This window comes from Nicotiana tomentosiformis, chromosome 6 (assembly GCF_000390325.3).
Source record: "Nicotiana tomentosiformis chromosome 6, ASM39032v3, whole genome shotgun sequence".
Classification (NCBI taxonomy): domain Eukaryota; kingdom Viridiplantae; phylum Streptophyta; class Magnoliopsida; order Solanales; family Solanaceae; genus Nicotiana; species Nicotiana tomentosiformis.
In genome coordinates, this window is record NC_090817.1 from 118876771 (window position 1) to 118889892 (window position 13122).

Here is a 13122-nt window from a genome sequence, read left to right on the forward strand (position 1 = left end):
GATTTTATATGGAGATGAGGAACCATACGAGCTATTAGCCGTGAGTCACAGGCAATATCAACACAAAAATTATTTGTTTTACATCAAAGTGTACGTTCACCAACAATACGTAAGCCCAGACACGAGTCCAACATTTGGAAGCTTCTTAGTTCAATTCTTTGTTAGTTTTATTTATATCATATTTATTTATTAAGCTGGAGTTTGTTCTTCCCACATTGACCCAAAGAAAAAGATAGTTCGTGTGTTATATTTCATATATAATCCTAATTTATCTTTTGAATTCAAGCAGTGGCGGGTTCATGTTACAGAAGTTGGAAAAAACCCTATTTACAAAAATTATTTTGAGATCTTCTAAAACTATTTGAGTAAAATGTGATTGGGTTTGGGGTAGGGTGGGGTGGGGGATTTTATTAAGTAATAGTAACCTTACAGACTTATTCAATTAACAAAACCAATTCCAAGCATAGTTATCAAAATGAGCCTAGGCAATGGACTAAAAATACAATTAGCAAATTAAAGGACAACTAAAGTAGTAGACATGTAATAGTGATGCAAATCTTCATATACATCAAACCAATACTTTTAGCGGAAATGACATTATCATACGCTTGTTGAGCAAGTGTTATCTCTTTTAGCAATTGTAAGATGAGCATGATTCAGTCTAATATTTAAAATTCTAAAATGTACATTAAAATTATGACATCTCGACAACTCTTCGTTTTGATAAATTAATTTTCATTTTTTAAATTTTTATGCATGATTTATTTTATATTTGGCGGGAAAAAGTATATACTTGATGTCGATATTTGTGAAGTAAGACAATTGCACCTATATATTTTTGTCTCATGTCCCTGTAACGTCCAATTAATATAATAGTAAATTTTTTATCAATCACATATAATTCTCTTCTTATCCAATCTAAAATCACAAATGCGATATTTAATTTTTCAACACTATCATCAGTACATTGAAAGTCACCCCGAGTGCCCAAAAAATTAGGTGTCATTAAAAATAAGTATTATGATAAAAGTTGTAATCAAACTAAGTTTACTATAATGGTGCATATTTCTTGAATGTGAAAACTCATATCATGCTTATTGTAATTGTGTGATTTTTGATAATTAGTTTTTATCATTTCTTTTTTTGTCACCTATATGTTAGTGACATCAATTTTTGTTTATAAAAGTTGTAATGGATGTAGGTTTTTGTAATACATCTTAACATCTAGAATAATCCTAGTAAGTGTTTGGCTTTTCTTATTATGTTTATTTGAAGGAAAAGCTAATATCTTTTCGCGCTTTAACGCAATTTTAGATAATATCAAGTAAGATTTAAATCCTAAATATTTGAACTACCAAAATAGTCATAAGAGTTTTAGTGGTATGTCTTCTTTTATGCTTTTGCTATATTATTTTAACAACTGATTCAATTATTTATATTGTTGTATACTTTAGTAGTAAGTGAATTATGCAGTATATGACACAAAATTATTTTATGTAATATTTTAAGGGATAAGTTTTATAAATAGAGATGTGTACTCTGCCTAGATAACGTTTTATGTTCTTGCTCTTTTGCTTTGAATTTATGTTAATTATTAAAAATGGATTCAACATTAAAATCTTCCTGAAAAATTAAATTTTATCACTTGTTCTTCAAATTAAATTTTACCAATACAAACGGTAGTTTTAGAATATTTTAAAAAATGGAGGAACTCCAAAGCTCTCAACTGAGTTTTAAAAAACTTTAAATGCTCTAGATTACATTTCAAGCATAGTATAATTTATTTTTTTTACAAACGTTTAAAATTATTGAGCACATATTAAACAATATATACAATAGAAAATGGGTTATAATTTACCTTGCTCACAGTATATGATGGAACCTAATAGAAAACCTTTGAAATTTTATCCTCATCCCTTTATACAAAAAAATGAAAATCCTTATAAATTGTACCATCTTACGTGGCTTAGTGGAGAATAAGTGACTAAGCCGTTGTATATGTAGTCAAAGTAACCCTTTGTTTACTTATTTTGTATGATGGCAATTGTAGTAATAATGAGCTAATCAATGGGCAAACAATATTTCTTCAAGCTTACAGGACGATCCCAAGCTCCTCAACTGACTCTTATTAAGATTAGGAATCTATTTATTATTAATCGTAGCATAAAAATCTACTTTATTATTATTATTATTATTATTTACTGTACAAATAATCTATGTTATACTAATATAATTAACATGTGAACCAAACAGACCTCGAAAAGTACTTGCACCTTCTTTGTTACAATATATGTTTGCTGAAAGGGAAATTGTGTAATATTTGAAACTATAGGAAAGCATGCGTCATAAGCCGAAACCTGAGGGGAAATTTTGTGAAACTATCCAAAAATAGAAAAGGAAACGAAGAGACACCCCCCTGTCGTTGTGGGAACAAGTCGGTAGTTGTCTGGTACAACCTCAGATGAACTAATTCCTTTCTCTGTCGCTCCTACAACGATAAATTCAGCAAATCTGAGTACTCCAACTGTCCTTTTCGCTTACTCTCATCAGCATTATTTCTCCTAGGCACATTCACAAACACATAGCAGGTGATTCAGCTCAACACCAAAAGATTCTGCCTAACCCTATTCCTCGTCTCATTTCACCTAAATTTATCTGAATATTACTTGATATTGAATTCCAAGTGGTTGATCCAAGATTTTAAGTTATTTACAGTTAGTTCCTACGTAGTATAAGTTGTAACCAAAAAAATTGTGTAATTATTTCTGTTTCAGCTGAAAAACCATATTCGGACTAAACGTTTCTGGTTTTAATTTGGGTTCAACTGATTTTGTGATTTTTTTGGGGGTGCTATCGTGTTTAACTTGCGTGCCTTGTTTAATTCTTAGTTTAATTGCAGAAAATGTCGAGCCTAGTGGAGAGGCTTCGCGTGCGAACAGATCGAAGACCCATTTACAGCTTATTTGATGACTCTGACGATGAAGTTGATAAGAAGTCTCAGCCTAGCCAGGAAATATTTGAAAAAATTATCCGTCCAGACGCGGTAAATTGCTCTTGATTATTGCTTTTCTATGCTATTTCTTTGCTGTACATACTTATATCCTGGTCTAATTTAGGTTCTTTGCATGCCCCTTTTTTGTTGCACGATAATGATCTTTATTAGTTTTACTTACATTGGAGAAAATGATGAAAGTGAATTTCTATTATAGAAAGATGAATCCTGTCAAGCTTGTGGAGGAGAGGGCGATCTTTTGTACTGTGAATCGTGTAATTATGCTTACCATCCTAAGTGTTTACTTCCACCACTAAAAGCTCCTCTTCCTAGCAGCTGGAGGTGTCCTGAATGTGTATGTTCTCTTCCTCTGTAAAGCTTGAAAGTCCATCCGTACTATCAGAATCTTTCTTTTTCACTATGATTTACCATGTATATGTAGGTGAGCCCCCTAAATGATATTGACAAGATATTGGATTGTGAAATGCGCCCAACTGTTGCTGATGATAGTGATGCTTCCAAGACAGGGTCGAAGCAAGTGTTTGTTAAACAGTATCTTGTTAAGTGGAAAGGATTGTCCTATCTTCACTGCATATGGTATCTCTTTGTAGCAATCCTTTCTTTGCTACTTCTTTATTTGCTCTCTATTCTATCTGCACTGGTGACAATTTACTTTCATATGGGAGCTTCTTTTAGTACATTCAATAATGCTTTGCTTCATAGGAGTCTCGTTTTCCTTTTATTTTTTATTTTTTATATTTTTTTATTTTTATACAAAAATTTTAGCCAATTGACCTTTTCCCAGACTAGTGCTAGATTTTGTAATTTATCAGGCTAATAGATTTTTGTTGCTCCTTGTTACCAATTTTTCTTGTTCCCATTTTGGTTTCCTCTCCTAAATCTTTTGAAACTATGCGTATTGATGTTGTTGAAGTTATATTCTCCTATCACTGTTGCAGGGTGCCTGAAAAAGAGTTTCTGAAAGCTTACAAGCTGCATCCACGTTTAAAGACTAAAGTGAATAATTTCCATCGTCAAATGTCATCAATGACTAACTCTGAAGAGGACTATGTTGCTATTCGATCAGAGTGGACTACAGTTGACCGAATTCTTGCTTGCAGGTCTTGTTTAAAGAGTAGAATAGTAGATTTCGATTGAGCTAGATCAGTCTGAATTTTTTTCTTTCAATGGTTAATTTATATGCTCTTTTTGATGACGGTGGTGTCCGGGTTAGCTTGCACACTTCGACTATTCCATTGAGTACCTGTCACCTCCCACCAACATAGGTACTTTGCATTTGTTGTCAATTCTTAGAAGGATTTAGATAGCTCTTATGTAGATACTTCACTCATTGCATTAAGGATGTTGGTGCTAGTGGAATGTTGCGATGCGTCTTAATGAAATATAAGTTATTAAGTGGCCAAATGTGCTAGAATCAGTTTTCATAAACAGACATGGAGTGACGATGTTCACCCATGTGAAGATTTTCTGACCTTACAACATATCCATACAGGGTTTCTTTTAGAAAGTTTCTCTAGGAAAGATAGTACATTTGATGCTCGCGGTTTTGTGCTAAGACAATTTTTTCCCTCTTTTGAACCTTACTCTTTCTTCTTTCTCTTTTTGTACCTTAATGGTACTCATTAATAAAATCCCTATTTTTGTGCTGCAGAAAGAACAAATAATCAATATATAAATTTTTGCAGAGGCTGTTATAGCACCTATTTTCTTTAGTTTTATTTTTCTTAAATAGTTCATGTGCATGTGGCCTTTGGTGTATTATTTGGAATTTAGTGTAAGTTTCAGGTTAATTGCACTGAGTAACTATGCTATTGAACTTACAGGGGAGAAGGTGAAGAGAAAGAGTATCTTGTAAAGTGGAAGGAGCTTCCTTATGATGAGTGTTACTGGGAATTTGAATCGGACATTTCTTCTTTTCAGCTTGAAATTGAAAGATATCATAGAGTTCAGTCTCGATATGACAAAGTTTCTTCCAGTAAACAAAAAAGTGGGCCAAACGAGACCACTGAATCAAAACCAAAACCCAGAGAATTTCAACAGTATGAAAGCAGTCCCGAATTTCTTTCTGGAGGTATCCTCGATTTTCCTTCATTAAATGCCATTCTATTCATCTGAAAGAGTTCTATTAATCTTCATTCATGATTGAAATAAAGGCTTGCTGCATCCGTATCAGCTGGAAGGGCTTAATTTCCTACGTTTTGCTTGGTCTAAACAAACACATGTGATACTTGCAGATGAGATGGGGCTTGGTGAGTTTATTCTGTTCTTCCACTGTTCTAATCCTTTTGTATCCTTTTCTTATATGATTACTTCGATGTGACTTCTAGGTGAATTACTGTTTCGATTTATCTTTTTCGATATAGTTTTTTCTATTACACTGTGGCTTTGTTCTTTTCTGATGCTTTGTAAGGCTTGCAGGCAAAACAATACAGAGTATTGCTTTCCTAGCTTCTCTTTTTGAGGAGGATATCTCTCCTCATTTAGTAGTTGCTCCTCTTTCAACATTGAGAAATTGGGAGCGGGAGTTCGCCACTTGGGCTCCTCAAATGAATGTGGTAAGTTGGGATTTCTTTCGACTTCCGTATCATGAATATTTCATATAGTTCTTCTAAAGAGAAGTGATACTGTAGGTTATGTACGTTGGTTCTGCACAAGCTCGTGCTGTTATTAGGGAATATGAATTTTTCTTTCCTAAAAATTCTCTCAAGCACAAGAAAAAGAAATCTGGTCAGACAGTTGGTGAAAGTAAGAAAGAACTAACAAAATTTGATGTCCTCCTGACATCATATGAAATGATCAACATGGACTCTGCCTCTCTAAAGCCAATAAAGTGGGAGTGCATGGTAATTACTTTAATTCTCAAGTGTGTTGTTTGCTGTTTATATGTGCTTTGCCTCCAAGGTTGCTGACATTTGTATTTAGATTGTTGATGAAGGTCACCGTCTCAAAAACAAGGATTCGAAGTTGTTTTCTTCATTGAAGCAGTACTCTAGCAGACATCGTACTCTTTTGACTGGAACTCCTCTTCAGGTTTGTTCGTAGTTTGCATTCTATATAGGTGTTTGTCTTTCTTTTCTCTCTTAGATATCTTGTTACTCATACTATTTAAAGTCTTTTTATTGCATTAACCAAACAAAGCAAACTTTCTCTGAAATGTAATTCTACTGCTATGATCATATTCCTAACATTTTTATAGAAGGAACACCATTGGTGAAGGGCTAGCTGGGAAATAAGTTCGTCAATGTACTTGATCCTTTGAAACACTAGGTCTGATGCTTTGTGAAGCGCAACTTGATTATCACACACAAGTTTCATTTGACTAATCTCTCCAAGTTTTAAACCTTTAATAGTTGCTTGATTCATATGAGTTCACGGGTTTCCAGTGTTATAGCCCGATATTCTGTTTCTCCACTTGATTTTGCAACTACATTTTTTTCATGCTTTTCAAAGATACTAAATTTCCCCCAACTAGAACAAAGTATCTATAGGTTGATCGTTTGTCCGAGGGTGACCCTGTCCAATCTGCCATGTCCTAGATCTTCATAAAGTAGTCCTTTCCCTGGAGCAAATTTTATTATCAAAAGATACGAATCACACATTCCAATGACTGTCACAAGGAGAAAAATATAGGGACTGACTAACAGGACTCACTATGAAAGCAATGCCAGGTCAAGTCAGTGTCACAGTGAGATAATTTAACTTGCCAACCAACCTCCCATATCTACCAGGTAGAAGCTTAACATTCGGATTCATGGAAGTATCAATTACAAGTTGTCATTCTTGTCTCTTTAAGAATATTTCGGGATACTTCCTCTGTGAAATAACAACCTGATCTGGATAGAACAACCTCAATACTTCTTTTTGAATTAAAATGGACAGCCTCAAACCTGAGTACTTTAAGAAGTACCTCAACAAATCAAAGGTCCATGGTCTGAACGTGTTGAAAAAGATGGTGCTTCAATTTGGTAATTCCCTCCTTATCATTACCTTAATGACTTTATCATTAGCATAAACCAGTATGAACCACCACATGCACTGATCAGGAGCAGAGTGTCGATAGACACAGAATGAAGCACTTCACTGCAAGTCGTGCCAAATTCCTGAATAACGTTGCTGAATTTGTCGAACCATATTCCTGGGGCTGCTTCAGGCCAGAGAGTGATTGTCGTAGCCTGGACACCATATTACCAGAGACTTCCTAAGCAAAAAAAACCCGGTGGTTGCTCCATATATACTTCAACTTCTAAATTCCCATGAACAAATGCATTTTAATGTCCAACTGGTAAAGACGCCAATGAAAAACGAAAACTATAGATAGAAAGAGACAGACTAAGACTAACACTAGATCAAAGCAGCAAGGATACTGACATATGTGTAATGTCAGGAATGCATGCCTGAACAGTGCCTGAACCCTAGGTCTGCTAATGCATGCCTGAACAGTGCTTTCTATGGCCGAGCCTCTTCCATCTCTTCTTATTCCTAAAATTCCACCACACCCATCAAGAGCCAAGCTCCCCGCGACCAAACCCTAGTAAATTCCCCCTGCATCCGAGCTCTTACGCGCCCTCACGCGCCGCCAACTCGCCTGACTTTCCGGCGAGTTCCTGCCACGCGCCGGCGCGTGTGGCCTTTTCCGGCGACTTTTCAAAAAAACTTTCTTCAGACAGCCTCTTCTCGAGGCATTTCCGAGCCATCCCGTACAAGTTTCACCAAATTCCGACGACTTTTTCTTTTTCCGGCCTTTAAACCCCAGATTCTGACGTTTGTTTCCTTTGTTTAGTACGAGAAAACCTTACTCCCTTCCTATATACTGTTTTCACCCACTGTGAATACTGTTATTCCAACTATTGAGGTTTTTTCCGGCTAGTTTTTCCGGGACAGTCGCATTTAGAATATGATGGATTGTACAGAGAGAAGTTCCTTTTTCTCTTTAGAATCCAGAAAACTGAAAAACATGTCTTTTATCAAAGCTGTCTCTTGGCCAGCCCTAGAACTTGGGGGAAGATGCCATCGAAAGCTCGACGTAGGACAGGAGCTGCACTTCTCGCTGTCCGAGGAGCACACTCTCAGGCGCAAGGGTTTCTTGGAATCTAGTCTCATTGGGTCTTTCTCCAAATGGGTTGGTTCTCCGGAGGCTGTTAGGAACTGGGCAGCAGAGGCATAGAACGTCAAGGACGGGCTGAAAATATCGCAATTGGGGGATACCCAATATCTCTTTCGTTTTGTTGACAAGTCTCAAGCTTCAGAAATTCTTGTCAGAGGAAACAGGTGGTTCGATGGGAACTTTTTAAATCTAGACAGATGGGTGGAGCATGATGGGTGTCTTGACCCTCGCTTCACTGGCGAAACATTGGTGGTCAACATGGTGGGTCTCCCGGTGCATCTTTGGTGTCTTGACCTATTCAAGAAGATAGGGAAATCTGTGGGGTTTTTATTGATGTCACTTGCAGTTTACACGATCTCTCGCGAGTGAGGATTGTTGTGAGGAAAGGGGGCAGGATCCCCGTCTCCACTGTGGTGGAAGATGGCACCCTGAGTTATAGGGTTTGGTTGAGCCCTGAATTTCGCCCTATCTTTATGCCGGTGATAGCGACGGAAGAAAAGGGAAGGTCAAATAGAAGGGAGGGGAGGGGAAAACAGTCTCTGAGGGGAGGGGAGGGCTCACCGGATCACTGGATTAAGTCGGAAGCAGACGTTAGGTCGAGAAGAGACGGGGGGTTTGAAATTGGGGGAGGAAGACAAAATTATAACAGGAGGAGAAGACGTGAATGGGTCAGTGAGGCGGGCTGGAAAAGCAGAATGGGACGATCCTCTTCTACTTGTCATAGGGCCGGAAAAGTTTTCAGTAAGTATAGGCCTGGGCCTCCTCACATGGGCCCAACTACTTTCCCCAACTCCATTAGAATTGATCCTAAGGGCCCAGTTTATTTCAAGCTGCGCATGGCAAGGCTCCTAAGCATATGGGAACAGTCGTTCCTCCTTCCTCTGGCCATGGTGCTTCACACAGTGGCATTTCTTCACCGAGCTCTAGTGACTTGTGCCCCTCTACGATGGCCGCTGTTGCAGGGGCAGAACCGGCTAACGATGGTGCTGTCAATCCACGGCCCACCGCTTCTGATGGACCCGGTTCCATCAACCCCTCACCTGCTCCTGGGCTTAGTTGTGCTGAGGCCACACTTAAAGTTTCTTCTTCTTCTGGGGTGATTGTTGAGCATGCCCGAATTGATGTTAGTGTCGGACCAGTACTTTCAGTTAATATGACGCCAAGGGTTCCATGCTCTCTTCCACCATGCTACACTATTGATGGTTCTGGACATTCCTATAGCAGCGGGGTGTTAATTTCAGAGGTTGCTGTCCCTCAAAGAGATGGTGAGACCCTTTCGGAGGTTAAAACCCCTAGTGCTAGCAATGCTATGGTCTTGTATTCCTCTGATAGTAGCAAGGAAAAGGCACATATAGAAGAAACCTGCCCAAGTTCGTCAAGGATCGGAGGAGGGGATATGTCTTTCTGGATGGAGGATAAACTATTAAACTTTGGGAAGTTTCTAGGTGTTTCTGTTGAAGGGAAGGAAGATAGGGTGTTAGAACTGTTGAGGGAGATTGAGCAACAATCTCTTTACGATGGTGCAGGGAGGGAGTTGGGCAAATGTGTTAAGTAAAATAACTTAGGGGATGTAGTGGTGTATTAGAGAAGGGGGCGAGTGTGTGACAAAGAGAAAGGGACCTCGGCTAGGGAGGGTGGGGAAATGGGGGCTATTGTCGCTTATGGAAGTTAAGATCCTTTCATGGAATATGAGGGGGATGAATGACCCAAACAAAAGGGCCATCATCAAAATGGGAGTTAGGGAGTAGGGTGCCAACCTAGTTTGTTTTCAGGAGACCAAAATGGAAGTTTTGTCAGATGCGATCGTGAGAAGTGTCTGGGGAGGTAGTTGGGTGAAATATGATTGGGTCCCAGCAGCGGGAAGTGCCGAGGGCATTCTACTTATGTGGGATGATAGAAGCTTGGAGGTAAAGGAGATTAGGAATGGTGTTTTCTCTTTGGCAGCTCTCGTCAAAGATAGAGTGAGTGGGGCAGAGTGGGGATTTGGGGGAGTGTATGGGCCGATAGGGGAAGGGTCCAAGGTGTCTTTCTGGGAGGAACTGGCCAATATTATGGGGGAATGGGACATTCCATGGGTTCTAGGGGGAGACTTTAACACTATTAGATTTCCGGAGGAGAGATTAAGGTGTAGTGTGATTTCGAGGGCCATGGAGGAATTTTCTGACTTCATCAATGATCACTTTCTTATTGACCTTCCTCTGTCAGGGGAAAGGTTTACTTGGGCCAGGGCGGAGGATTCCAACTCAAGGTCTAGACTTGATAGATTCCTGACATCTCCCTCATGGGATGAGCTGGTGCCGAATGTGCTGCAGATTCCTTTACCCAGGTTGACTTCAGATCATTTGCCTATTTTGCTAGATGGATGCAGAGGGAGGGGGGTGCGTGCTCCCTTCCGATTTGAAAACATGTGGTTGAAAGTGCTAGGATTCGGTGACAAGGTGAAAGAATGGTGGACAAGCTACGGGGTATCAGGGTCACCTTCATACCGTCTCTCGAAGAAACTCAAATTGCTCAAGGGAGATATTATTAGGTGGAATAAGGAGGTTTTTGGGAGGGTAGAGGTTAAAATGAGGGAGCTTATGCATGAATTGGGGGATTTAGAAAGAGAGGAAGGGGCAGGGGAGTTAGACGAATCTGAGAAAGAGAGATCGAGGGAGGTTAAGAGGGAAATAGTCGAGTTAGCAATAGCTCAGGAGACTAGTTGGCGGCAAAAATCGAGGGTGCTCTGGTTAAAGGAGAGGGATTCGAATACCAAGTTTTTCCATAGGGTGGCGGTCGCAAATCGAAGGAGAAACTTCATAGAGTCCTTAGTTGTGGATGGGGTGAGGATTGAGGGAGAGGAGGAGGTAAAAGGGGCGATAGCGGAGTTTTATGAGAACTTATATAAAGAGGAAGTTAGTTGGAGGCCGACTTTGGGGGGAATAGAGTTCAACCATATAGGGGAGGGAGACAACGAGTGGCTAGAAAGGGCTTTCGAGGAGGAGGAGGTGCACGGGGCTGTGTCGAATTGTGCTGGTGATAAGTCCCCCGGGCCTGATGGTTTCTCCTTGGCTTTCTTTCAGTTCTTCTGGGACATCATCAAGGGGGAGTTGATGGAAGCCATTGAATACTTCCATGCGAATGGTGTTTTCGAGAGAAGTATCAATGCTTCCTTTATTACTATTGTGCCTAAGAAAGAAGGCGCATCTTGTATCAGAGACTATAGGCCTATTAGTCTCGTGGGGAGCATTTACAAGATTATTTCTAAAGTGCTTTCCAACAGATTTAAGAAGGTACTTGACATGACTGTTTCGTCCTCCCAGAATGCGTTTGTGCAAGGTAGGCAGATTTTGAATGCTGCCTTGGTGGCAAATGAACTTGTAGACTCTAGAAGGAAAAATAGAGAACCCGGCTTACTATGCAAGTTGGATCTTGAGAAGGCTTTCGACCATGTCAATTGGGAGTTCATGAACTTCATTATGATGCGGATGAGATTTGGGGAAAGATGGAGGGGATGGATAAAGTTCTGCATTTCCTCAGTTAGATTCTCTGTCCTGGTTAATGGTAGCCCGTGTGGTTTCTTTGGCAGCTCCAGGGGTCTCAGGCAAGGTGACCCCCTATCACCAATGTTATTCATTCTAGTGATGGATGCTCTGAGCAAAATGATGGATCGTGCGGCGGGCGGAGGTTTCTTGAGAGGATTCTCAGCTCCGATTGGGGTGCTCAGTGCCCAAAGAGTCTCACATTTGCTTTTTGCGGATGACACACTGGTTTTCTGTGATGCCGACATGAATCAGTTGACCTACCTGAAGCAGGTTTTGCAGTGGTTTCAGTTAGTATCAGGACTCAAAATCAACATCGGCAAGTGTGAGATTTTCCCGGTAGGCGAGGTTACTAATATTGATGCCTTGTCTGGTGTTCTCAGATGCAAGGTGGGCTCCCTTCCCACTACTTACCTAGGCCTCCCTTTGGGCGCTTCATATAAGGATACTACGGTTTGGAATCCAGTGATCGAACGGGTTGAAAAAAGATTAGCAGGGTGGCAGAAAAGGTATTTGTCAAAAGGAGGTAGGGAAGTGCTTATCAAAAGCACTTTATCGAGTATGCCCACCTATTACTTATCACTGTTGCAAGCACCGGTGAGCATCACAGAAAAACTGGAGCGACTTCAAAGAAACTTTCTGTGGGATGCGGCGGATGGAACTAGAAAGTTTTATCTAGTGAATTGGCAGACAGTCACGTCCCCAAAGAAATGGGGTGGACTTGGAGTGAAAGATCTTAGGGTTTTTAACAGAGCCTTAATGGGAAAGTGGTTGTGGAGATTCGGGGTAGAAGAGCATGCTCTATGGAGGGAGGTCATAGTAGAAAAGTACGACTCAACGGGAAGGGGTTGGAGGACCAAGGCGATCACAACACCTTTCGGGTGTGGCATGTGGAGGAGTATCATGAAGATTTGGGAAGCATTCAGTGGCAACATCACTTACAGGGTGGGAGATGGAAGGAGAATCAGCTTTTGGAATCATAGGTGGTGTGAAGAGTATACTCTCAGGGTCTCCTTCCCCACGTCTTCAGAGTTTCAAACCAGAAAGAACTGTTGGCCCAACAGATTCGCAAGGAGCATGAAGGGGGTAGTATGGGACCTCTCATTCAGTAGAAACATGCAAGATTGGGAGATTGCGGAGCTTCAAGTTTTGTTGGCACTGCTGTACGGGCAAGACAGGCTTCAGCCATCCTGTGACTCTTGGAGATGGGGCTTGCGTGGCGATGGCTTGTTCACCGTAAAGTCCTTTTACCAGAGTATGTTGGTGAGAGAGGAGACCACTTTTCCATACTCCTCGATCTGGATTCCTAGGGCGCCCACGAAGGTGTGTTTTTTTGCATGGCTAGCGGCAAGGGGAGTGATCTTGACTGCTGAAAATCTCCGAAAGAGGGGAATTACACTTGTTAGTTGGTGCTACATGTGCAAAAGCTCAGGGGAAGAAGTTGATCACCTTATGTTGCATTGCCCTGTGTCCTCTGCTTTGTG

At 40.2% G+C, this 13122-nt stretch overlaps 1 protein-coding gene across 2 annotated transcripts in view; it reads left to right on the forward strand.

The window, feature by feature from the left end:
- Positions 1–2393: 2393 nt before the first annotated feature.
- The window catches only part of LOC104108038 (CHD3-type chromatin-remodeling factor PICKLE), a 31604-nt gene continuing 20875 nt past the window's right edge, over positions 2394–13122 (forward strand). The window contains exons 1-10 of one of the 2 annotated variants that reach the window (XM_070177741.1): positions 2394–2588; positions 2889–3043; positions 3210–3347; positions 3435–3589; positions 3952–4113; positions 4837–5084; positions 5167–5262; positions 5432–5568; positions 5644–5856; positions 5936–6043. In XM_070177741.1, coding sequence (XP_070033842.1) covers positions 2903–3043; positions 3210–3347; positions 3435–3589; positions 3952–4113; positions 4837–5084; positions 5167–5262; positions 5432–5568; positions 5644–5856; positions 5936–6043 — 1398 coding nt within the window. In that variant the 5' untranslated portion in view covers positions 2394–2588; positions 2889–2902. The remainder of the gene's footprint in view (positions 2589–2888; positions 3044–3209; positions 3348–3434; positions 3590–3951; positions 4114–4836; positions 5085–5166; positions 5263–5431; positions 5569–5643; positions 5857–5935; positions 6044–13122) is intronic. The other variant, XM_070177742.1, reaches the window with a different exon arrangement.